General features: G+C 42.5%; 1 protein-coding gene across 1 annotated transcript in view; it reads right to left on the bottom strand.

The window, feature by feature from the left end:
- MYO1E (myosin IE) overlaps window positions 1-27,262 on the bottom strand; it is a 153,301-nt gene that overhangs the window by 28,424 nt on the left and 97,615 nt on the right. The window contains exons 10-19 of the mRNA XM_066592536.1: window positions 26,604-26,800; window positions 25,958-26,038; window positions 25,797-25,883; window positions 24,478-24,564; window positions 20,615-20,782; window positions 15,826-15,911; window positions 12,701-12,782; window positions 12,491-12,597; window positions 10,383-10,481; window positions 397-541 (exon numbers count right to left, since the gene is read on the bottom strand). Coding sequence (XP_066448633.1) covers window positions 397-541; window positions 10,383-10,481; window positions 12,491-12,597; window positions 12,701-12,782; window positions 15,826-15,911; window positions 20,615-20,782; window positions 24,478-24,564; window positions 25,797-25,883; window positions 25,958-26,038; window positions 26,604-26,800 — 1,139 coding nt within the window. The remainder of the gene's footprint in view (window positions 1-396; window positions 542-10,382; window positions 10,482-12,490; window positions 12,598-12,700; window positions 12,783-15,825; window positions 15,912-20,614; window positions 20,783-24,477; window positions 24,565-25,796; window positions 25,884-25,957; window positions 26,039-26,603; window positions 26,801-27,262) is intronic.

The raw sequence follows: 27,262 nt of genomic DNA, 5'->3' as shown, positions 1-27,262 counted from the left end.
ATGAGAGTGAACGATTGCTGCTGTTTAAACCGAATGATAAGTGAACGCGCCAACAATGGTTTTTATGCCTGCAAAAAAACGAGTGACAAAAGAAAAGCAAACGAATCTCATTTATCGCTCAGTCGTTGGCGTGTATTTAGACCAAACGATTATCGTTCACATTCACAATTTTTTGAATGATAATCGTTTCGTCTAAAAGCACCCTAAGTGAATTAGACAAAAACAGCAGATCATACAAGATTATTTACTTCAGACTATAAATGAGAGTTCCTGTTCACTGAAAAGAGTCATTATACTTTTAGTGAATTGAATAAAGTTGCAATATATCATACCATATAAGACACCAAGTACCATATCACAACTGAATAATCAGCACTACGGATACAATGTACTCACTGACTCTGGAGCTTTAATGAAGACTTTGGTTTTTCCGAGCTGGAACTGATCTGCGTCCATATTAACCGAATGCAATAAGTGGAGGACTCCTTGCTTCTCATCTCCTCGCCAGGAAGGCCAGGTTTCTTTGGTGAGGATGGCATATCTATGACAAATATACAACTTATATAAACAGCCGTTTCTGCGAGACCATAAATATTCTTACATTACTTCTGATGTTCACAATTTTTCTATGAATTAGTTCAGCATTGGACAAAAAAAGGGACCCTGTGCAAGAGTAGTGTGTGGGTCTCTTGCAGCACAAAAGTTGATCATGGAACATTTTTCAGGTTGCCTTCATCATGCCTGTTAGTTATGTTACTACATGGGCAACGTGGTTTTGCAGGAAAAAAATGGCTTGGGCAGCCCCTTAATAGAAACTAATGATCTATTTTTACATTTAGGCTGGGTTCACATAGGGCGGATTTGCTGCGGTTTGCTGTTGCATATCCGCACTGCAGCAAAACCGCTGCGTTTGCAGTGCAAATGTGTTTGGGCAAAAAGCTGTTCTCACAGGACGGATTTTTTCCGCACAGCCGCAGTGCGGAAATGCAACTGCGGCGCGGTTTTTCAAGACGCAGCATGTCCATTCTTTTGTCTTTTCCGCAGAGCTTTTTTGTCCATAGACCTCTATGGATGCAGCAAAATCCACTGCAAAAGTAAAAAAGCGCTGCGGAAAAAAACGCTTGCAGATTTTTCCGCAAGAAAATCTGCAAGACAAAAATAACCTTTGAAGCCGTTTTGCTGCAGAAGCAGCTCTTCTGCGGCAAAACTGCAACAGAAAAAACGCAGCAAAACTGCAACAAATCCACCCTGTGTGACCCTAGCCTAATAGTGGCTAAAACAATATATCTTGTGATATCGGTTTTCTTGCCTATGTCGAAAAAACGCAGGCAAGCGCGCACGAAAACTCAGTAGAAGGCAACTCTGCACTCAGTAAAACAATGCGTTAAAAATGCAGCGTTTTTCAGATGCTTGTGGGAGACTGGCCTAAGAGAAATAATGTTTTTAAATAATCCATACACCACAGAAACTAGAATGCAACTTTTTTTTACTCCTTTTCAAAATGAAAGGTTTTCTCTTAGTTTGATACATTAGACGGTGTTGTGTCTTAAACCACATGCAGTAATAGGATAGCACAAAAGATAATAGCAGACAATCACAATCATTGATGTGCTTGATACAGTTAGATCTGAAATTCTGCAAAAAAAAAAAAAAATCCTTTTAGCGGGACCAAATGTGCCTTAATACAAATCTATGAAAATGTTGCATTTATGTGGACTCCTACGAAGCGGTATGGCAGCAATATTTAGGATTAAGTCAGAAACCAAAAATATCAGGTAAGTGTGTGTGTGTGTGTGGGGGGGGGGGGGGGGGGGGGGAGGGGCAGGCTTACTTTGCAAGTTACCTACAGACCCATCTCTTTGAAAAGCAGCCCTGAAAGTATAAGGAGGCAATAAGAGAATCTTGTGCAGAATGAAACTTTGAGATAATTCTGGAGAATAGTGATGGAAATGCATGAAGTAGTTAGATGGTGGAAGCTTTGCAATGGAGAGTTTACCATGAGATTTACACTGATGCACTCATTCACTACTATGTATGGCATTTGCCCAAAATCTATATATTTATTTTAATACAATATGTCAGGGAATATACCGTAATCCATGCCAAACTTCCTCATTACTAATGGACTTTGCCACAGTAAATTTAGAAAAAAGTGTAGCACTCATCCAATGCATGTCACAGCCAAGAGATGATAGTGTCTGAGTCAGTACATTATCATAAACCTGAATGCGCCTCTTATCTGTACACGTGACTCCCATTATAAGAACTACTGAAGTTAACAAAAAGTCTTCAAAAGAACAATCAAAGTTGAATTGGTCTAGAAAATGGCCGTTTTGTAATTTCATACACAAAGTGAATTACTATGCAGTAAAGGCCCATTTAGACAACGATTATCGCTCAAAATTCGCTCAAAAGCCGCATCTTTCACTGTTTGGTCGAATGACTGTTTTCAGTTCTGCTTGAAAACTGTTAAGCAGAACAGCACATCCGTAAGCCTAAGCCTAACACTAACCCTAAGATGGGGGGGTGCGTTACGTGGGTGTTCCCTGTCACTCTGGCCGGCCAACCCATGTCTCCACCCCCTAGTTCCGATGAAGACAAGATGCATCAGTACCCAGGTGACATTCCTAGTGATAAGTGGAAGTTTGCATTTTTAATGTAATTTCTCCCTTTATTATGTATTCTCTCATTATAAGATATATAATAATCTAAAAAGTACAAGGCCACATTTATATGAAAAATATTCACAGTCCACTATAGCTTTAGATGTTCTCGATCATTGCCATTTCTCTCATATGAAATCCAGAAAACAGATAATCCAGCTGGTTAGGCCAACAACTAGCGCTGCAAACAGGAGCTGAATTTCCTGAACGACAGTGTAACTGCTATAAATGTATAGGCCGACTGGTTATACCACCTTTAGGGGCAATAATTGTAGTTTATACAATGTGTGTACTTTTGCTATTGCTGAGCTCAGAAGTCTTCTACATAAAGTTATGAGCTGCAGAAGGTACAAGGTTCAACTGCCTATCTAAACTGTAATAAAGCCAGGTTTTATAACGCAATAAATAAGCTCTGTTAGTAAAGTTCTCATATCAACTGTAACAATTACCTTCCTGAATATGGATAAGAAGGAAACTTTCAGTGAACAATACAAAGCTGCAATACTCCGCACAGCCACTACTGAATGTACAGCATGCAGGTACAGTATATGGAACAATGTAAACCAGTGAAAAGGCTGCAGTGCTTGTCTGAGTGCTGCAGTTACTTCAAACAGCTGATGGGACTGTTTGAAGTAGATGGGACTGTTTGGGGCTAGACTCTGACTCCCACTGATCTGATATTGAATGGCTTGTCCTAAAGCTAGGTCATCAATATTGTAATTGTGGAAAGCCCCTTTATAACTACAACAGCTAATTATTCCCTTGACCTGTCAGACGTGCTTTAAACAGTTTTCAATTGCACTTAATAAATCATATTTCTTGGAGAATCGTGCCTCATCCTGTTGGAAACTGTTGCTACTGTGTGATTCAAAGTGGCTTTTCATATTTCAATATACAGTATTACATACAGTACTTTCATTTCACCTCTGCAGTGTAAAACTAGCCACCAAAAGGAATCAAACTCTGTCTTTTGGGATAATTGGGTGGGCACATCTGGCACAAGCTCCACACCGTGTTATATCTGTTTTATAAATTGGGGAAAGGGGGCTTCACATTCAGGTGTTTTACTTACGTCTAAAGTGATGTAGTCTCTCCTTAAGGAGAGCACCCAGAAGGTGTGTGGAGACACTTAGCAGGTGAGTGGGGAGGGGGGCATAGTCTCTCCCCAAGGAGAGCACCCAGAAGAGGTGTGGAGACACCTAGGAGGTGAATGAGGAGACTTACAAGACCATGCATGTTTCTTTGGGTAATCTATGCAAATAAGGAAGATGGAACAACACTTTTGCAGCATCACATATTGGGGGGCAGTATTCCTGGTAGGAGGCTACTAAGGTGTAGCAGACCTTTTTTTTCCTCTTGTGTAGAGCATGTTGACCACTAGACGCCTCTACAATACAATTACAGAGATTTCACCCAGTTAAGACAGTTTGAAAGTGGGCACATTATTGGAATGCCAAAAGCTGGATGGTCGTATCGAAGGATTGCACACCATCCGGGCCATTCAGACCACACTATTAGGAGGTGTTGGGACCAGTGGATGTGTGAGGGCACATACAAGGCAACTGGGCTCTGGATACCCTCAAAAGACTACCAGTAGAAAGAATCGTCTGATTGTCCAACAAGCTTGAGCAGCTCGAAATGTTTTGTTGTCCACTATCCAGAGACAGGTGGCATCATCGTTACAGGCCTGTGTGTCTGTTGGAACCATTTCCAGGCGCTTGGCTAAAAACATCTAGTCTCACAATGCCCATTACATGTACTGCCTTTGACATCCACTAACCATTGCCTCCATTTGTAGCGTTGACGGGCTTTCTCCAGCGACGAATCCAAGTAAAGTTTGGGCACAGACGACAATGCTAGAGTCTAGAGACTTAGGGCGAGCATCTCAATCTTGCCTTTGCTGTGGAGCAGCACAGTGCCCCCACTGCTGGTGTGATGGTCTGGGGAGGCCATTGCATACGACAGCCAGTCCCTCCTAGTAGTGTTAAGAGGGACAATGGCAACTTAGCGATATGTTCAGGACATCCTGAAGCCACATGTGTTATATCTCATGGCGGCTTCCAAGGGGCATTTTCCAGTAAGAGAATTATCAATGACATACATCAAGGGTGTCACAGAAATCCCTCCACAATATTGCCACATTTCCATGGCCTGTTTGGATGCCTGATTTATCACCAACACCACATGTATGGGACCATATGGCTGCCAACTTCAACAGCATACGAATTTACACGATGTAGAGACTCAGTTTCAGCAAATGTAGACCACTATGCCACAAAATACAATACAGAACCTGTATGCCTCCATGCCTGTCCATAGCACATCTTGCATCCAAGCTAGAGGTGGTCCAACAGGGTATTAGAGCCTCCCTTTAAGTGTTCAGTTGTCCATCATCATTATCCTTTTGCTCATATTATAATCTCTTACTTACATCAACATTACAAATCACATATAAAAGCTTTCTTCACAGAATAGGATTAAAAAATAACCTTTATTGACTGATTAAAATCAGAGCAGTTTGGCAATTAATGCCAGACAAACATGCAAAATTGATGAGAGGGGAGCCCAGATAAGGTCTCATCCCTCTGATATATCCTTAAAACAGGAATTCTTAACACCAAAAATGATGCTACACTTAGGAGAGGCCTCTTCACCTATGGTGAGTGATCTGACTACTAACCAGACTTAGTACTGACTAAGCATAGCCCACCTATAGAATACCATGTGTCTGGTTTTCAGCTGATGAATCAGAGTAAATCCATAAACTGAGTGCCAGCCAAAAATGGATAATGACTGTAACACTTGCCAATGGGTTCTAATGTGTTATATAAGATTCAGAATACCACCATGTATCCACAGACTTGATCTGAATCCTCAGTGGAAAAGCAAAGGGAGTGCCAGCCAAAATAGATGTTGACTGTATGCAACACCCACAAATGGATTTGAATGCATTTCTAAAGCCCCATTTAGACAGGATGAATGACGGACAAACGATACCCGATTACACTGCACTGTCATAGTTAAACTCATTGCTCATCGTTTATGCAGCATAAACGATAAGTTTAACTACCGGTATGACAGTGCAGTGTAAATAGCAGCTGTTCAGTATTGAACGGCCACTATGTTAAATAGAGAGGGGCGGGGGGGAGCGAGAACTGAAATCTGCTCCTGCCACCCCGCTGTGAGCCAACGATACTAGCTGCTGTGCAGAAGCATGGAAGCGTTTATGTGCGGGAACGAGTGTCGGACATCGTTTGCCCAACATTCGTCCCGTCTAAATGGGGCTTAAGATGTTGATAAACAATCTTTCATCAGGAGTCTAGTGCTAGGTAGAGAAGATAGTTCTATCTGTTCTATTAGCTGACTGGATACACTGAAGCTTAGTACATCATTCGTCATGCCCTGACATCTGGCTGAATAGACTAGAGTTTGGTAGAGAATTCTAACTGCCCTGATACCTAGCTGCATAGAGTCAAACAGGATGGCTATTGGTAGCAGGTAAGTCTGATAATGAGCTTGCTGCAGAGAATCCCTGCTCTTATATGCTCCAACGCTGGGGGCTCGTCACCTACCAACTGATCTAGTAACCGTATCCTCCTCCTGTGAGGCATGTTCACCCCCATATCACTGCCCAGTCATATGACTCACAGCAGCGATGGGAAACAATGCCCCCGCCTGGTCAGCCGGGAGCCACCCAAAACAAAGCGCCTGGCACCAGCAGGATATACCCCATTGCCATGGCAATGGGACGCTCCCCACACATCACCCGGTGGAGAGAAATCTGCATATGCGCAGAGCGTACAACCAAACCCATGGTTTAAGGTGTCGTACTAGTGGTCAACAACTGTGCACAAACAGCAGCTAATGATTGCATCCAGTCACACTCCACACAGCCAGACACCATCCAAGGCACAATACAGATGACAAATACGTGGAACTACCACAGAAAGCCGCAGGGAATGGTTACCATGCAGCTACAAATGGAGGACACTAGGTATCGTATCATGGGCATGTATACATAGGTGACCCTATGAGGAAGTGTATGCAAGTAGGTAATATCACCAGTGGAATAAAAGACAGAAGTATCTGCCATATAGGATCCATTAGAAAAATTAATGAACATTTATGTTTTTGTTCCCTCAGCCAGATATCAGGGCATGAAGAATTACATATTAGGATTTTAACTTTTTGAGATGAAGTGGCTGTATTCAAAAAGCATTAAGACTGTTCATACAGAAGTGCACTAGAGAGTAACAGAAGCAAAAAGAAATACGGTATAGTGACTGTCCTACGACATGGCAATTTTAGGCCTGCTTCACACGGGCGACATGAGAAAATTGCAGCGATATCATATCACTGGTCCGCGCGATATCGCTGCATCTTTTCGCAGCAATACCGCGATTTTGTAGCACTACAAAGTCGCATGTGTTGCTACAAAGTCGCGTGGAAAAGAAAAAAAAGTATACTTTACTCAGAAGCGCTGTCCGGGGCTCCACTGTTGCTTCTTTCTGGTCCCCGAAACTGGTTTTCTTTATCTCTTCTGGCCGGAGATTGAAAAATCCCCGCCTCCTGGAAGTGCTGGCTATGATTGGCTGACATTTAGCCAATCAGAGCCAACGCTCAAGGAATGGTTGTGATTGGTTCATTGAGCGCTGGCTGTGATTGGCTAAGCGTAAGCCAATCAGAGGCAATGCTTCCAGAAGGCGGGGATTTTTCAATCCCCAGCCAGAAGGGATGAAGAGAATAGTGCCAGTGACCTGGGGAGAAGTTGCGGCCGGGCTGACAGTCCTTCAAAAGGTGATGTATACATTTTTGTTTATTTTTTGCTGCAGCTAGAGCTTAGATTAGAGCTCTGACAGTAGGATTACCTCCTGTCAAAGTTGCATCGCACGGCGCGAAAATTGCGTTTTCATGCGATGCGATGCAACAGAAAGGAAGGCTCCATGGGGAAACATGGGCTACAAAATCTCGCAAGTCACAGGCATATCGCCGGACCTGTAAGGTTTTTGTGTCAGGATGTCGCATGCTACAAAACATCACATGTGTGAAGGAACCCATAAGAAAGCATGGACTTCTCATACATGCAATTTGTAGCAACGCTACAAAGTCGCGAGACTTTGTCGTCCGTGTGAAGGAGGCCTGAACCTTAGGGCTATAGCGAATGTTTTCCAAAGTAATATTCTGAATGACCAGAGAAGGTTATTTTGTCATGCTGTATTTGTACCACCATAGAGATGACTGCACAATTATTGGCACACATGGTTAGGGGATAAAAAAAGGTTCTATCTAAAAACATTGAACTTGGTAGTAATATTTTCTGTACAAATACTGCGTCTGATCTGATATATGGACCATTTCCCTTTTTTAGGTCCGTAGATGTTTTTTCTGTTGATCATCATCCATGGTAATAATAATGAAGCTATAATAGCAGAAGCGGTGATTAGTTTTTTGTGCAAAGAAATATTTCAGGATTGAAAGCTTACACATTAAAAGTTTATCTTTCCAATGGTGACACGCCTGAACACACAAGTCATTCACTATGATCTTTGTACGCAAACACAAAATACTGCACAGAAATGCCTATTCACATCTCTGATTACTCAGCGCCGCCAGGAAGCTGTCAGAAGAAAACAGCAGCAAATAGAGAAACACACATTTCAAGTCCTGCCAGCTTCTTTACACAACCTATTCATTTTATTACTCAAAGGACATGAATGATGTCATTAAATCAAGGAGTTACACACTAATTCTGATTTACAGCATGCATGCCGAGTCTAAGCTCTCCAAATCTGCAAGTGTTTATGCTCCCATTTGCCAGACACAATTGGGCTTTTAATATTTTTTTTCTTTCAATACTTTGAACTCTCTTAACCAGCATGAAACAGATAGAGATACACTAAATGATATAGGAGACAAGAAATCATGTGATTACACATTAATCTGGAGATATAGGTTATACGCCAAACCAAGACTGTTGTAAAAGTTCAAGAATTTGTTCAAACACTCACAATTGTACTTGCAGGAAAATAACCATAATACTGCAAAACCGTATGCCATTCCTAAAAAGGGCATAGGATAAATGGACACTAAGCAATGCCCCGTTTGCCCAGTGGTGGTGCAACCCATTCACTGCTAGCTTTCCCAGAAGATTACAGCTGATTGCTAGGGGTACCTCTCTGTGATCACTATCATTGGGAGAGGCTTCTAACAAAAATGGACAGCCTTTAAGGTTTTAATCAACTAGGCTTAACAAGTGTTATAATTTAATTTAGCAAATGAGGAAAATGGAACAATACCTCTGCAGTGCCCCCTATTAGATGGCAGCATTCCTGCAAATCAATGTCTTTAGAACAATGGTTTCGGAATTGAAAAACAAGCCAGAATCCATACCCAGACAGCTGTTTCGGGGTTTTTGCCTTTCATCAGTGTGCAGTAAGATCCTGGCTTGGCTAGTGAGCTTCTAACCAACGTCATAGACCTTTCACTAGCCAAGCCAGGATTTTACTAAACAGGATCCCAGATTGGAGCAGGTCGGGTTCTTGGCTGTCAGACACAGTTGAGGACCCGGAGGATCAGACAGGATCGGTTTTTAACTACTTATGCCTTCTCTTTTACAGATTACCTAGTGATCAATAAGCACTACGTAGAGAATGCAGCAATCACATGATCACCAGCGACCCCTGTAATGTCAGAGCTGAAGGGTCTTAGCAGATCCCTGACCAGCTCTGACAGTGACTACTGTCACACTAGAGGGATGCTTTTCCCTGTAACTAGTGCCAAATGGAAAAGTGTGAAGAAAAAAATACAATTTGAATGCCCCCCCAAAAGGTCTTATATGATGTCATGGGGGACAAAGATATAAAAAAAAGTTACAAAATTAGTATATATATATATATATATACGGTATATATCAGAATAAAATAAAAAATATAAGGACCCACCACCAACATAAACAGTCACCATATCTGCCCTGTAATCCATGGTTATACAAATTATATATCAAAACGTCCAAAACAAAATGGCGAGCCCATTTCTGCACCTTATTTTAATGTAAATATAATAATTTACAAAAACAAAAACTATAAATTTACAAATTATAAATATGATGAAAGAAAAAAAAAAAGACACAGCAAAAATAATTTTGTTAGGCCAGGAAAAAATAAATAGGGCCATAAAACAACCACATGAGTAAAATTGTGTAAAGTGTCTGGTCCTTTAGGACTGAAACACTCTGGTCCTTAATGGGTTAATTTTGTTGGTTTCTAAGGCTGGCAGGGGATGTTTTATCGTACTGCTGGAAATGTTCTTTAACAGAATAAGAAGTTGCTGATTATAAGTTAAAACAGAAACAGATACAAGTTTATTATTCAAAGTGGGCTATTCATAAAACATCAAAGCAAATGCTTTATTTCTGCATCACCACTGTCAGGAAATTATCAGTTTCCCTTTACCTTTCTCTTAGTTCAGCACTTTCTACTTTATCCTGACACCACATGATACTGCCAGACTGTTCTGAAAACTGTACAAGCTGAACTATCTCCCGAACTGATAGAAAGAAAACACGGACAACAGCAAAGACATGCAAAATAAGTGGCTACAACTTGTACGCCATAGTAAGACATAGTTAGACCCTTGAGTGATGTAACCAGATACGTCTGCACAAATTGCCAGACTCCGCCAACTTGTATGTAATATTTCACAGAGTTATGCTATTCTCACCTCTGCAGGAATTTCTTGAACACCCTCCTGTAGGCATATCCTGCTCGACGCACACGGATGTTTTCCTTCAGACCCAAATATTCTACTTGATGTTTTACCCTTTGGAAAAATCATGGACATGGATTAGAATCGTTTAAAAAGGTCAAGCTTACATAATCACACAAAGATTCTCAAGCATACCGTAGAGACATGGTGACATGTAGCACGACTATATCAAATTCATTAGAAACACAGGAGGGACAATACACCGTTCTCTTTTATACTTTGGCACCAGTTCTCTTTCTTTAGAGATTTTGTGACTTTAGTCTATAAACCTACATTTGACCATTATTATCCTATGTAAGGGCAGCCTATTATAGCAACAGGTCCCTACTTCCATGGTTTCCAATGTTGGCTGTGTGGCTAACAGGAGCAATGAAGGAATATGCTGGATTCTTAAAGGGAGTCTTTCAGTTTGAACATGCTCTCCAAATAGTCCAATAGGCGGAGCTATCAGTAATTTACAACTACTGCTACCTGTCAATCACTGATGGGACCGCCCATTGGACTGTTCAGCTCAGAATGTGCAGAGATTTAAATAATTTAAAGGGGTTGTCCGGCCACACAGGGTAAACATTTTTATAATGCTGCTGCTTCCCTTTCAGTAAGGATAGTAACACACAGCATACTGGGGCTCAAACCGGCAGGCAGATCAGCTGCAATGTCAGTTTATTACCTTAGAATCTGATGTTCACTGCAGCTTTCAAAGATGGCGCCTCTGTGCTGCCTTCCCACAATGCTGTGCGCGCTCCCGATGGCAGTAAGAGGCATGAAAAAGCAGGATTTCATGGCCTCCCTCAGCTCACGTCCTAGCCCCGCCCACGACATGCCCACCTCTATTGAACTGCTCTACAGTCTCTCCCCGCCCAGGCCCCGCCCCCTGCTGCATACTATACTCAGAGGGGGTGTGGCCAGGGGAGACTGTTATACTCTCATGGTTCACGATAAAATCCTTGCATGAGTGTATAGTGAATAGAGAGGGGCTGGGGAGAGCCGAGAGAGAACTCTCCTGCAGCCCCCCACTGCAAGGCTACCTACTGCCCCCCCACCTTGCTAAAGTAAAGTAAAACAAAACATTTCCCCACACACACACATGCCCTCATAGTGCCCCTCCCACAGCGACCCCTCTCACAATGACCCCCCCCCCCCCGACTTCTGTCAGCCGGGTCCCTGCACAGACACACACACACACACACACACACACACACACACACACATCACTGGACCCCCCCCCCTTGCACACATCCATCCATCTCTCCCTCTCCACCCCCCCCCCTCCCCCCGGGACTTCTGACAGCCGGGTCTCCAGACACCACGAACACACACACACATCACTGCACCCCCCCCCTTGCACACATCCATCCATCTCTCCCTCTCCACCCCCCCCCCCACGAGAGCCCGCCCCTCCACTCATTCTTACCTTGGAGATGAAGAGCCAGCAGCCACGCCTCCCCTGCAGGCAGAACTGAGCTTCCCAGCGGCTGAAGTTCTTCTGCACATGCGCAGAGCTGTGCTGGAGAAGCGTGTCCCCGTCGTCCCGACAAGAAGAGGACAAGAGACTTGTCGGAACCCATGGCAACCGAGGAGCAACACAGGGGGGGGCATCACAAAAGGTAAGTGAATAACTTCTGTTTGCCTAATTTACAATGCACCATGTATATTACAAAGTGCATTGTGTTGGGCAAACAGAAGTAATGAGACCTAATGTTTATGGCCGGACAACCCCTTTAAATACGAGTTACACTGAATGTTTCACCATTAATCTATAGATCAATCTGCTCTGTTCTTCTTGCTCTATAACATGATGCCTGCAGTTTGGACAGCATGTTTAAGCTGACAAATTCCCTTCAACTATGAGTCTTAAAAGGACAGCATATTGAATGGACACGACTGTTTTAATACAGTTAACCAGCCCAGCCAAGATTTCCTTGTTGCAGGCTTTTTAGAGACGGCAGTGCCTAATAGTTCTTTGCTTTGTACAGTTTCAGTCTAATTGTTGCATTGGGCTGAAGTATTGCACTATGAAGGGCCTACTTTACACTGTGAATTTCTGTTTAAAGGCTACATACCTGCTCTCCTCCCAGTCTCGGGGTTTCTTGGTTTCATTAGGCTTGATGCAGCGGATATAGTGTGGGGTACATTTCATCAAAGTATTGACCAAGTCATTTGCTTGTTTCTTTTAGAATAAAACAATGGGGGTTGAGTAAGATACTGTAGACACAATGAGCCAGCCTGACTTTATTTTAGTATATATAGTGACCATGCTTTTATAAAATTACCTTGATTTTACTGCTTGCAGTCGTAGGACGACCCTTCTTTTCTGCCTGAAGATTTTCCGGAAATAAAGCCTTTATGAAAGGTCTGAAAAAGTTGGAAACACAAACAAGTGTGTCATTTAATTTAGGATTGTAAAATCCAAGTATTACACTTTTTTGTTACCAGGTTGCAATCTTATGTCCCAAACATTTAGAAAATATTTATTAGTGGCTCTGTGGCTTTATGACCAGAAAAACAATTTGAAATTGTTGAGATTTCTATTATGCAATAAAACGAACATGTTTCCTTCTGCTTGTTTGCATGAAGCCAGTAAACCCAATTTAAATAAAGTAACATTAAGATTTATTCATGTAACAGGTTAAAATACATTTTTCTTCTTCCTAGATATTATAATGCTAGTTTTTTGTTGTCAAGGTCACATGTTGATTCTGGGTTTTGCACCAACTCAGCGGGTGTTTTAGCTGGCTCTATGTCCTATGCCGTATATCACTGCACATATCACACCCAATTGTGGTACATTGTAAAGAAATGAGCCATTATGCACAGCATATGCATCTGTTTATCTTGGCAGGTCTGGAGCTACCTGGAAATCTGAAGTATTCCTTCTGTTTGCAGGAGACAACCAGACAGATAAAGTATTTGCATTAGTTCTCCCATAGCCTTGAGTGGTTTCAAATATATATAAGCAAATGAAATGCAAAGGTGGCCATGCATGAATGCAGATATCTTCATTGTAGTTCATGGAAATAACAAAACATTTGGTTGGTTCAGCAACTAACAAACTACTAGCATGCATGGTCTCTTTTTTTGTTTGGAGAATAAATGGGAAAGAAGGGACCCCATTCTCTCGATAGGCTGGAGTCCTCGAAATGCAATCAGTACCTTTTATACAATTTCAATATGCCATAAATGTTTCAGATAATAATGTCCTTTTAAGTTTTATTGTGGCCTATGGAATAGGTTCAAGCTGATAATTTGGCCTTTGGACCAGAAAAGGTTATGCATCCACGTTTTTGGTCTATACATGTACTGCATGTAGAACAACAACGCCTGGTGGTTTTCATAGGTAATAACTAATCTAAGACAGAAGAATCAGCTGCAACCTTGTCCTTAGAAACACAAGTATGATGAAATCCTGTATTAGTGATGAATGCTTAAAGTGATCCCAAATGTTCATAGTAGAATATCTGAAATAAACATATTAGAGTCTCCGTGTAGAGAGGGTCTTGGAGTAGAACCGCATAGGAGATTAGCAATCAACAAATACATATTCTTGGCACTATATATTTTATCCCTACCCCCACCAGCTGCATTCAAAATACAAAGGACTTAACCCTCAGGAAGTCCAAACCATGGCAAATTTTGACTGTACATAGACATAAATAACAGCTGGGCACTGTCATCAAAGATTAGCTTGTGGGAAGACCTGAGGTTCTGTACAGCTTTTACCAAGTATTCCTTTCATTTCTGGCACTCCTTTGTCAAAACACTCAGTCATTTTTTAAGGCTTTGTTGGGAAAAATAACCTCTCAGGCTATTTGCAGACCACAATTGCTATTTTTTTTTCTCTTGACTGTGGTTTTCTGTACAATCCAGAAGGAAACAACTGGTCATGCAATGGCTGCTCAGATGTCAACAAAGTACTTGGTAAAAAGACAAGAGATCTACAAGAAAATTCAACTGATGGTCAAAGGAATCACCCACCGATGGTTGGTTTTGCAGGAAAAGAAAAGTATGTTTCAGTGGCAACGATGAGAAGATACTACTCAGATGTTTTATGATACACTGATCTGCATAGTGATGCAGGGTAGATCACATGACATTTGACAGAATTGGATTTCAATGCAAAAAAATATCTGGAGTTTCCTTCGAGCATATGTCTAAGTGGAACTGTAAGGGTGTTAATTATATAAAATATATATTTAAGGTTTCATTCTCTTCTATGCTGCAGGCGCCTATCAAAAGACAAGTTTTACCAGATCTACGACGCAGATCTGGCATGAAATACCAGATGAAGCAGTGCAGCATGTTGTGCTATTTCATGAGGGAAAATTGCGGCTACCATGCTAGAAGCTGGACAAATCCTTTTATAGTCAAAAGGAGTCCATGTGGTGCCATTCGGGCCCAGAATGTGGCAGATTCGACCTTTTAATTTTTTGGCAACTGTAAAGGAACCGAACAACAGAAATCTGCAGATATTCATAAGGGCTAATATGACCATTATTGACCCTTAATGAATGTGCTAAGAGATAGAAAAGGACAGTGGTAAGACTTTAGTGGTCCTCCGACTACTGGTGAACTACCACTCCATGAAAGAGCAGAGGTTACAATCATGGAACACTACTGTTTAAGGCCTCATTCACAAAGGCGACAGTGATATTGGCGCTACAAAATCACAGCGATATCGCGCATTCTGGCTGGTCGCTTTTACGCTGACCGGAAAAGATAGGTCTGGAGCTATTTTTTGCCGGAATACGTCAACCAGTCCCATAGACTCCTATGGGAGCCTATGAGAGCTGCCAGAAAAGGGGGGTGGGAGGGAGTTTAGCAGTGGCTCTGTTAAACTCCCTCCCCCTCTCTGCCCTTTGCTGGCTGCCATAAATAAAGGGAGGGGGCAGGACAGGTCAGGAGATTAGCACACTAGCTCTGCTAAGCTCCTGCCCCATCCCGCCCCCTCCCCAGCAAGGGGAGGGGGGGGGGGGGGGGGAGGTGGAGGGAGCTTAGCACAGCTAGTGTGCTAATCTCCTCCTGCCCGATGGCATTCCAGGTTGCAGCAATACACGCTGCAGCTCAGCCGTCTGAATGGGCATTAAAACGGGAGATGCAGCTGCGACTTGGTCGTGGACGCCTCTTGTTCATATGATCGTGGCCGATTAATCCTAAGGCCATATATAGAGAAAAAAGTATTGTGTACTATAGTCTGGACTGTAATTAAAACAATATACAGTGATATACTGCAGCCCTCAATTGAACTTTGGTGCGGAGCTAAGATATGTAACAGATGGTGAATCAGAGGCAAATATCACAAATCTTCTCTCATTAGGATTGTCAGTACAAGAAGCTATGAGAGCGATAAAAAGTGATGTATGGGGTAAGAATTACAGGCAATCTGTTGCAGAATACTTACAATTGGCTACTTTGCATAAGCTCAATGAGGTCAGTAAAAAGTACATCCCGGTTCCTCTCACAGAATCCATCCATGTCATAAGACACCTGTAAAATGAATAGAAATTAGCAACCAACCAAACTAACATCTTTAATCACAGAACCTGCCCATTTAATGACAAACATGTACCTATGACAAGAGTTAATAAACCAGCTATTTTATCTTTGAGTCCTTGGATCACCAGCAGTTTATTACCAATTCTGGCTCATTCTAAGAGCTGTTTTCTCTCTCCTGATTGTGCCATGCACAGGAGGATGCAGGTGGAAATGAGAGATGTAACACACTATTGTTATGCAAGAACAATAATAAAAAGGAACCTTCACTAATTTCCTAACATTGTATGTTGGACAATCACTTTATACCCCTAGAAGGCCTCAAATAATGTAGAAGACAATACTGGGGTGACAAAATGACAGAGGTCACAGAATGTGACAATATAAGGCAATTTGCTAGATTATAACCTTTTAGACTAAATGACAAACCTGGAAAAGTCTTGTCATGCCCCGTATGTGAACATACTGTACAGTACAAGCCCAGACATTTGTATGTTGAATTTCAAATGAAAAGGTATTCTCATGAATATCTTTCTACTATACAACAGATTCTCAGATGACAGTGTCGGCGAGGTATAGTTGGAGGTCTATACAGTAGGACTGCTTGATACTTGGATGGTTTTTGCTGCGTTCTCCTCTGGCATCCGCAGCTAAGTTACCCTAAATTAAAAATTCACGACCTTTCTAGCTGGAGGGCCACATTGCCAGATTTAACTACGGTACTCCCAAGGACTTCAATAAAACCAAAAGGGATATATTCCCATCGTATACATTCACTGTGTATCAAAAACTATAAGCCATAAGTGTTTGATACTTGCAGGTTCCACTTGAAGGACCAACATTAATTGGCAGAATAACGGTCCCCTTCTCTCCTAATCACCATGAATGCGGCCTGCTTCATTGTGGATTAAAGCGACCCTCTGTGCCCGGAGAAATAAAGATGGCTGAACCGCTTCTATGACTACCTGGTGCACGCTGGGTATTGGTATACATTACTAGTATAAGGGCTCTTTCACACGGCTGTATGCAGTTTTACGTTCGGCTGTGGACACTATAAAATTGCACGAATGAATAGCTGCGATCAAGTCCCGATCTTTGGCAAAAACGCTGTAGCGTGGAAATCCCTTGTTCGGTATAAATCCTCGAAATGACTATTAATGCTTAAATAGAGCCAGCTGTCTTCTTTTCCCAGCATTGGACGCAGGTCAACTGCCTCCCCCTCCCTTTTTTTCCAGCTCCTATAGGAGTCTAGAGGAGCTTCCAGCATCAGCGACTGAAAACAACTGCCGACGTTTTATTTATCCCGACGCGAGATTTTTACGCATCCAAAAATCAGTCTTCTGAGTGAATACATTGGAATCCAATGCTTCAGATGGTCGCAATTTTTGCCCAAATTTTTGGCCGCAGCTAAATAGCTGCGTATATATGGTCATGTGAATAAGGCCTTAGACACTATATCTGCTTTCAATAGCCATTGCTATCTGCATGGACAGTGCTGACCAGTCAGAAGAGCATGTAGTTTCTTAAACTACTGATACATACTATGTGAATCAGGTAGTCAGAGAAGCACTGCGGCCATCTTTGATGCTCCATGATAGATGGTCACTTTAAAGGCGCCTTTCCTGACGAGGAGATCGCACATTTTTCCTGCGATGCGAGAGTAAAAACGCATGATTATGAAACCAATGAACTTCAATGGGTTCATTCTCATTTGCGATGTTTTCTCTAGAGCGATCCTGCGTGGAAGAAAAAAAAAAATAAAAAATCACAGCAGATTCTATTTTTCTACGATATCACCCTTTGTAGCAGCACTGGCCCCATTGAAAGCAATGGGAGTGTCGTTATCCCCTGCTGTGGCTGTGACAGCTGTAGCATGGGATTCTTTGGCTGTGAAACCTCTGGATGCTGTCACATCCAGGGGCTTCACCTTGTTGTCAATGGGGCTGGCGGCAGCAACTCTGGCCCTATTGAAAACATACGGTGTAGATCGCGCTCCTCTGCCACTGCTGTAACAGCTGTGGCAGGGAATTCCTTCATCCTCGTGGGGAGTCCCCTCATTACTGAACACTGACAGCAGCAGGAGGGTGTTCAGTGATGAGGGGACTCCCCACGGGGATAAAGCCTCATGTCCACTAGAAAAATACAATTCCCGCAGAATCTGCTGCAGATATGCTTTAAATGGTATTTTTTCTTGCATACAGATATCCCCACCTATAGATAGCAATGTGGCCGATCCACGCGCAATCCGCACTAAAATGGAGCATGCTGTGTTTTTTTTCCGCGCGTGAAAAACGCAAATCGATTAAAATGCCACTTGCGGGTGCACAATTCAATTTAATTGACTGCAGATGGCCATTGATATTCCTATGGGCAAAATTTCCCCTGCGGAATCTGCATGCAGAATCCACAATTCAATTTTGCTAGTGGACATGAGGCCTTAAGGAATTCCCTGCTACAGCTGACAAAGTAGTGGCAAAAGAGCGCAATCTTCTACCATTGCCATCAACGGGGCAGGCGCTGCTGTCACCCCATTGAAAGCATAGGGATGAAGGGAACCCCCGTAGGATGGTGAGGCTGTTATCACATGAAACCGCCTCGCATCCAGGGGTTTCCCATGGATTGCGAAAAACGATATCGTGCTGTGAATCATGGCCCGATATCGCTCTTACCAGTGTACAGGAGGCCTAAGGGTGTTATGGTAACAATCTAGCATTTTACAAGAACCGTACAGAATGGTATCAAGGCCTGCACATGGCAAATTGTGCAACTCTCCCCTAAACAGAGCATGGACTGCACTGACATAGTGAGCTATGCATCATATCACGTCTGGTAAGGACAATGAACATCTTCAACTAAGTGAAGGAAGCAAATAAACAGTCTACACATATAACTTCTCTGCTAACGATGTGGTATATCAATGCATTCACTGATATGAGGGATTTCATTATCTATTGCAACAAAGTATACTATTCAGAAAACCTCCAGCTCCACGTGCCGCCTGTGCTGCTCTGCCACTTGTAAATGTTCACACAATATTCGAGTGTTGTGTTTCTATCCTGGCTCTAATTAAAGTTAAAGATTGCTTTGATTCGTTATTTCCACTTAAGTCCTTTCTGCTGATAAAATTAAATCTACTTTCCCGTTTTACTGCGTTAACCACAACACGATTATAAAAAGGAGCGGGCAGAGCAAAGTGTGAGCGTCTGTCAGCACATTCTTAGGCAATTAAACAGAATGCATACACACAGGGAGTATTAAATAAACATGCAACAGTTTGGGAACAGCCTGGCGTCATGGGCAGAAAATGAAGACATTGCAAAAAACGTGACCTACGCATGGAGCAGACTTTGCATAGATTAATTCTAGATTAATTGAATTTGTGTTTGACAGAATTATGTTTGTCAATAAAAGCCTTCTGTGCTATTGAAAGCTATCTAGTTTCATAAGGGACTACTGTAACAGGGGTGACTATGTACCCAGCTGTTTTACCATGTTTTATCAAGTTTTACAATGTTTCATTTCTATTACTTTAAGGCGATGGCCATATTTCTAGAGGCAGTGGTGTGATCTTACAGGGACTGTAGTCGGAGCCAAGAATGGGCAACCAAAACATAGGCTGGTATGTAAGACACTGCTCATGTGCAGTTGTACGGCCTGTGAGACAAGTGAGACCAGTGTGGAGTGCTTGTACTGAAAAAGAGTGCAGATACTTGGCCATGCAACTGTAGACAGTGAGATAAATTGTTATAGACTGCTGCTGGGAGATCATGCTCTGTCACCGGAAATCATAGACTGCTACCACTAGTGACTACAAAAAATGCTGGAAATAAAGTTCCAAGGAAGATACAATGTTGCTCAGCTCTGGTTCTTTGCTACGATATCACCTCCTACCACGATATCCAAGTTCCATTGGGGCTTTCTTCAGACAGTTTTTTTTAACCGAAGGTAGGCCCTGCTCTTCTAGATCCCGTACCAAAAGACCACCCAGTTGACTACACTACCACTTGCAATACACTCTGTATATTGCTTACTGGCCAGTGTATATTCAAAGACCAATATTGATTGCAGAATGGCCCTGGGACGGATGGCTTCCATTGACTTCAGTGGAAGCCGTCAGTGCGTAGCCTGCACAAAATCACAGCATGCTGGGATTCCTTCTCTGCGAATGGAAAATCGCAATCAATTTCTGCTCGTGGGCAGGAAATTGCATTTTTACATTGTATGCTATGGGGCTGGATTTGCTGCGGAGTCCGGAGGCGGAATCCTGCTCCGTACTCCAGTGCAAATCCGTCCGTGCACAGGAGCCCCAAGACAGGATAGTAACACTGAATGCATCTCACCTATCACTCTATTGTACTCCATCACATTTACCTATCACTCTAGGTAGGAATTCTATGGTTATTGGGGTTGCAGTCAGGCTCTGAATCTAAAGGATATCAATCAATGAATTGATTCAACTCCTCAGCATCTGGAATCTGTCATATGTATAATTTATAGTACTTTTTTGTTCGGCCACATCTGTACAATCTCAAAGCATGTCTTCCTTATTACGTCTGGGTGCACTGGTGTGTTTTTCCCTATTAGTGCTATCAATGCTCCACATGAAATTGCATTGCTTCTAATAAATTTCCACATTCCAGAAATTTCTGGTGTATTAACAGCCACACTGTTTTCCAACCCGATAAGCCAGAACGTACCTTTCCAGCATAATGATGAATAATAAATCCCTGGTTCCAGCTATTAAAATGTTCATGCGTTCCCACCGCCATCTGGAGTTTCTGTAAAAGAGTCTGATCTGCCCCTTCTCCCACAGCGTGCATTGTGGCACATACGTCATCCAGAATGCTCATTATACCTGGTGGATTCTGAAAAGGACAGCGAAAACCGTAAATACTAAAAGAAGTAGTATCCAAAATCACTATTCATATATGAAGCAAAAAAGCTATATTACTTATCTAGGACTTGGGACTTTTAGGCTAAATATATATGGAACGGATTTACTGCAGAAAATTTCTGCACCAAATCTGCATGCAAATCCACCAAAAAAAGTGTTTGGATTTTGGTGCAGATTTGATGCTGAAGAATTTCCTGTGGATTACGTTTTAAAAAAAACTCTAAATGTGTGCTTGTGCATATATGTATGCTTGTAATGTATACATACAAACAGTACTGTGCAAAAGTTTTAGGCAGTTGTGAAAAAAATGCTGCAACATAAGAATGCTTTGAAAAATGCAAATGTCAATAGTTCATTTTTGTGAATTAACAAAATGCATTTTGTTAATGGACGAAAATGAACTATTAATAAGGATGAGCAAGTATACTCGCTAAGGCACTACTCGTTCGAGTAATGTGCCTTAGACGAGTATCTCCCTGCTCGTCCCTGAAGATTCAGGGGACCGCTGCGGCTGACAAGTGAGTTGCGGCGGGGAGTAGGGGAGAGCGGGCGGGAGAGAGGGAGAGAGAGATCTCCCCTCCGTTCCTCCCCGCTCTCCCCCGCAGCTCCCCGCTCCGCGGCGGCTCCCGAATCTTCAGGGACGAGCAGGGAGATACTCGGCTAAGGCACACTACTCGAACGAGTAGTGCCTTAGCGAGTATACTCGCTCATCCTTAACTATTAACACTACTATATTATAGCATTGGTACCTAATGAGATAGCTGCTGAAAAGTTCTCTCTACAGAACAAGACATGTCAAACTATTAATAGGCTTAGTGTTCAGTGTGAAAAATACAAGATTTTAGGATTTTGTTTAATATAGGTCGTGACCTTGAGAATTAAAAAAAATATATTGAAAATGAAAATCTCATTTATGGGATTTATGCAAAAGGCCATTTTCTGATGACACATGGCCTTTAAAAGGCAAACAATGCAGTAATATCCACATTGCTTTCTAAGGCATTCCAGTCTAGTGTATGAGTATGATCACATAAACTGTATAAAGACCTGCTCATAATAACATAAGAGAACTCAAGGCTATGAGCACTTCTGGGGTAGAATGTTTTCACTTTATTGCATGTATTTTGGGTTGACAATTGTTTATGCAATAGGATGGAATTAAACATGTTGCACCATTTGCCTTCTGCAGCTTCTACATATCACGACATATAGAAACTGAAGTCTAAGGCGCCCTTCACATGGGTGTATTTGCGCACGCAATACACAGAGATTTGAACCCGTTGATTTTAATGGGTTCGTTCACATGTGCATATTTTTAAATACTGCGCAATTACACAGGAAAAGGAAGTTATCTGTAACTCATTGGACTAATTAGCTATTTCAATTGGTGTGTCTTTGTTTGCTACGCAAATGAACATGCCTTATGTGCAGAAACAGCACAATCACATGCACAGATGCAAAAAAAAAAAAAGCATTCCTTCTGCAAATTAGTGTACGCTTATGTGAAGGGGCCCAAGTCTGAGCCTGGACTGACAGCTTGGTTGTCAGCCCTTTTGTCCCCTGCATATTTTTATCAGCTAGTTTATTACAACTCTTAAGAGTATTTGTGGCCATAAGGTAGCTAATAAAGGCTTTTTACACCAAGCGATAAATCTTCCACGCGAGTAAACAATGGCAGAATTCACTCATGTAGCTTGTTTGTACACAAATTGTTTGCAATTTCATTCGCAAACCGTTTAGTCGTTCATTAACTGTACTAGTGAATACGAATGACTAAACGATTGCTGTTCACACGCAACGATTTGCGAACCATTATTTTGATGCCTACATAAAATAGCGTGAAATGAATGAATTTTTATTCGGCGTTTAAACGTTGACTGTTTATACTGAATAATAATTACTGTTCGAATTCGCATGATCCAATGATCATGAACAATTTTGAACAATAATCGTTGTGTAAAAGAGCCTTTAAGACAATCTCTCTCTGTTCTCTATTCCCCTGCACTAATCCATCATTCCAAATTCACTGACAGATCTCCTATTGGGACTTAAAGACTGTAGTTTCTATATACAGTGATATGCAGAAGCTGCAGAGGTAAACGGTACAAAACTTTTTTTTAAACTCGATTGCAAAAATGACTATCAAAACTATATATATATAAAAAATATTATATATATATATATATATATATATATATATATATATATATATATATATACTAATCCTCCTTGACCTGTCTGCTGCATTTGACACTGTCGACCATAATCTCCTTCTCACTATGCTCCACTCTATTGGTCTAAAGGATACTGCTCTCTCCTGGTTCTCCTCCTACCTCTCTGACCGCTCTTTCAGTGTTTCCTTTGCTGGTTCTATCTCTGCTCCACTTCCTCTCGCTGTCGGGGTACCCCAGGGCTCGGTCCTTGGTCCCCTTCTTTTCTCTATCTATCTATACTGCCCCAATTGGACAAACAATCCACAGATTCGGCCTCCAATACCATCTCTACGCTGACGACACCCAACTATACACCTCCTCTCGTGAGATCTCTGGACCATTCCTCCAAAATATCACCGACTGTCTGTCCGCTGTCTCTAACACTATGTCCTCCCTTTTTCTCAAACTAAACCTCTCTAAAACTGACCTCCTTGTCTTTCCACCTTCTAACCGACCTCCCCTCAACATCTCCATTCCAGTGTCTGGCACCATCATAACCCCCCGACGGCATGCCCGATGCCTTGGGGTCACACTGGACTCTGACCTCTCCTTTACCCCCCATATCCAATCTCTGGCCCAAACATGCCACATGCACCTCAGAAATATTGCTAAAATACGTCCGTTCCTAACCACGGACACGCTAAAGACGCTCGTGGTTGCGCTCATCCACTCCCGGCTTGACTATTGCAACTCGCTACTCATTGGCCTCCCCCGCACTAGACTCGCTCCGCTCCAATCCATACTAAATGCAGCAGCTAGGCTCATTTTTCTATCCAGTCGTTATTCAGACGCCTCTGCATTATGCCAGTCGCTGCATTGGCTGCCCATCCACTGCAGAACTAAATTTAAACTCCTCTGCCTCACTCACAAAGCTCTGCATGGCGCTGCGCCACCATACATCACCTCCCTACTTTCAGTATACCACCCAGCGCGCTCACTCCGATCGGCTAACACCCTCAGACTAAACACCCCTGTAATACGAACCTCTCATGCTCGCCTACAGGACTTCACCAGAGCAGCACCCATCCTCTGGAATGCTCTACCCCAAGGCATCCGGACAATTCCCGATGTACGAAATTTCAGACGTGCCTTAAAAACGCACCTCTTCAGGGAAGCATACCAAATCCCCTGACCTAGTCCCTCGCCCCTCCCTATGGTGCTCCACCCTGTTTGCCTTCTGATAAATGATCTGTACATAAAATTTCCTATTGCCTGTGTTCCCCAACCCCTGCACCACCTGTACCACCCTCAACCCATTTGTGTCTAACCCAATGTACCTTATATTGTAATTGTTGTATTGTTTTGCATTTATCCATGCCTGAAAGCGCTGCGGAATAAGTTGGCGCTATACAAATAAAGATTATTATTATTTATATATATTATATAGTAAAAAATGCCCCCCCAAGCCTTTTACTTCAGAGGTCACGCATACAACAAACAGTCTTTCACTTACCACTTTATTCTCAATAAGATCACATACTATTTTGTTGTTAAAATATTCTATAGGAGTCCATCGGATTCCTTCTTGCACATATTCCTCCTGTAATTCCAACAAAAAGCAACTATAATCAAAAGGTGTCATGGAATATCAAAAAACAAATATAATAGTGATGGAAGAACCACTCAATGATTCACATCATTTAGGGTGAAGTCACACGAACGTATATCGGCTCGGTTTTAACGCCGATATACGTTGTCCTCGTGTGAGGGGGGGGGGATGTGGGGGGGGGGGGGGAGGATGGAAGAGCCAGGAGCAGGAACTGAGCTCCCGGCCCCCTCTCCGCCCCTCTGCAATATTTGTAATGGGAAGAGGCGGGGCGGGGCCAAGTTCCGATAATTAGCCCCGCCCCCATCCCACCTCTCCCCATTGCAAATAGTGCAGAGGGGCGGAGAGGGGGCCGGGAGCTCAGTTCCTGCTCTGAGGCTCTTCCATCCTTCCTCTGCACACGAGGACAACGTATATCGGCTCGGCGTGAAAATCGAGCCGATATACGTTCGTGTGACTTCACCCTTAGCTGAACCTACTGGGCAACTAAAGCAGTCAATTATACGGTCTATCTAGTATAGAATATACTTTACTGACCTTAATTAGACTAATATGACTTGAAGGCTAAATACACCTTTGCAGCTAGCTTTTATTGCTAAATGCATGTAAAAATCTGCAACTTTGCCAGTAGTCTTAATTAAAAAAATATCTGTAGTACTGTAAGCTCCTATGCAGACCTATGTCTCTCAATAATGACAAACAGTCCCTGTGTAGTCTGATCCTATAGTCATACTACCTTCATCCATCCCCTAGTTCTTGTTAATCAGCTACATTTATGTTAACAAGAAGTAGGTGGTATGACTAGCATGATTGTGAATACTGTTAAATGGGTGTTTCCATCTTGGGCTTTTATGGCTGAGATAGAACACCCACGTCTGTGAGACAACCCGCCTACCAGGGATTACTGAAACAGCCGTCTTACGCTATTTTTGTAACTTCCACTGTAGCGAATGGTAGTTGTGTAAATAGTGTAGAACACTGTAGCTCGCAGTACCCGTTACTACCATTCGTGGAAGTTATGGTAAGAGCGGAGGGTTGGATCACAGACTCTGGTATTCTTAGGTCAGCCATGAAAGGCTGAAACGGGAACATCCTTTTAGCTCCATTTTTGAAAGTGCAATCAGTGAGAAGACATGGAACAACGATTCAGTAGCAGCACCGTGCTAATAAAGAAGCAAATGTACATAATGGAATGTAAGTGTATCCAGGGATTTCAGTTTAGTTACCTGTTCAGCTTTAAGAGTCAGCTCTATAAATATTTGTTGTAGCTTTTCATTGACAAAGTTGATGCAGAACTGCTCAAAGCCATTTTTCTGAAAAGAGACACAAATTATTATTGTATAGATTGAAGGAACAAGTGTCAGTCTATAGCCGGCAGTTAACTCACCTGGAAAATCTCAAAGCCATAAATATCAAGAACACCGATATTATATTCTTCATGATCCTTCTGCATAGCTTTATTAATGGACTGAAAAAATAAAAACATTCCTCAGTATATTACTGTGCACAGACTAATGGGGCATGCTTAGTCATTTTTATATACAGCACAGTGCAAAAGGCAGCTACTTGGTCTTTTTATTCTCTTTTAAAGGGGTTGTCGGGTTAAAAATTAACTTTGTAAAATTAGATCCAAATCGTTTTTAAAAAAACCCGAAACATTACCTATCCTTACCCCAGCGATCTAGCACAGCAGCCGTGTGATTTTCCAGGTCTCAGTTGACAGTGGAAATCAGGTGACCGCTGCCTGCCAATCAGAGGCCACAGTGTCATCACCCTTTCTCCTTGCATCAGTGCTCACAACCGGCCTCTGATTGGCAGGCATCGGTCACCTGACTTCTGCTGTCAGCACACACTGGGAGAATCGCAGAGCTGCAGTACTGGTTTGCCGGGGCTGAGAATGAGTAAGTACCATTTGTTTTATTGTGGATCCAATTTTTAAAGTTAATTTTTAACCTTGTAGCTATAGATCGGGAACTGGGGCCTTTTTCGGAGATTCTGGTCTCTCAATATATAATGAAGACGTTCATACTTACATCCACCAGATAATCAAATACACGGGAATGGAGGGCTTTGGCTAAAGCATCTCTGGTATAGCAGGCCTGCTCCACATTCAGGGTCACATTGATAGACTCGGACTTGCCACCCCACTTGCTGTCCATCTGCCTGCTTGTCAGCTTCTCCCTTAAACGACTGTCATTTATCCCCAGAAGAAATGTTGGGAATGCTAGAACTGCAAACATACAAGGCTATTATAACAGACAGGAAATAAGTATTGCACATCCAAAAGCCATGTACAGATTTCATGGAAACGTTGGGGCAGATTTACTAATACTATCTAATAGTTAGGCCTCATGTCCATGGCTAAAATACATTTAAAATCCGCAGCGGGTCACCCACATGCGTGATCCGTTCCCCATAGGGATGCATTGGACACCTGCAGGTAATTAAATACCTGCGGATGTCATTTTCCCTTGAGGCGCGGATTGTGTGTGCGGGAAAACACCAGCAGCATGCTCCATTTTAGTGCGGGTCTCTTGCGGGGACGGCTCCCGCAGGCTTCTATTGAAGCCTATGGAAGCCGTCCGGATCCGCGGCACACCTGCAGCTGAATTCCTGCTCTCCGGCGCGGGAGAGCAGGAGTTAAAAAAAATGGAGTGCATGGTGCATGTACGCAGCACGCTGCTGGCCTTGT

The sequence above is a fragment of the Eleutherodactylus coqui genome, chromosome 2 (genome assembly GCF_035609145.1).
Source record: "Eleutherodactylus coqui strain aEleCoq1 chromosome 2, aEleCoq1.hap1, whole genome shotgun sequence".
NCBI lineage: Eukaryota > Metazoa > Chordata > Amphibia > Anura > Eleutherodactylidae > Eleutherodactylus > Eleutherodactylus coqui.
Note: the sequence above shows the minus strand (reverse complement) of the source record. Positions and strands in the feature narration are given on the sequence as shown.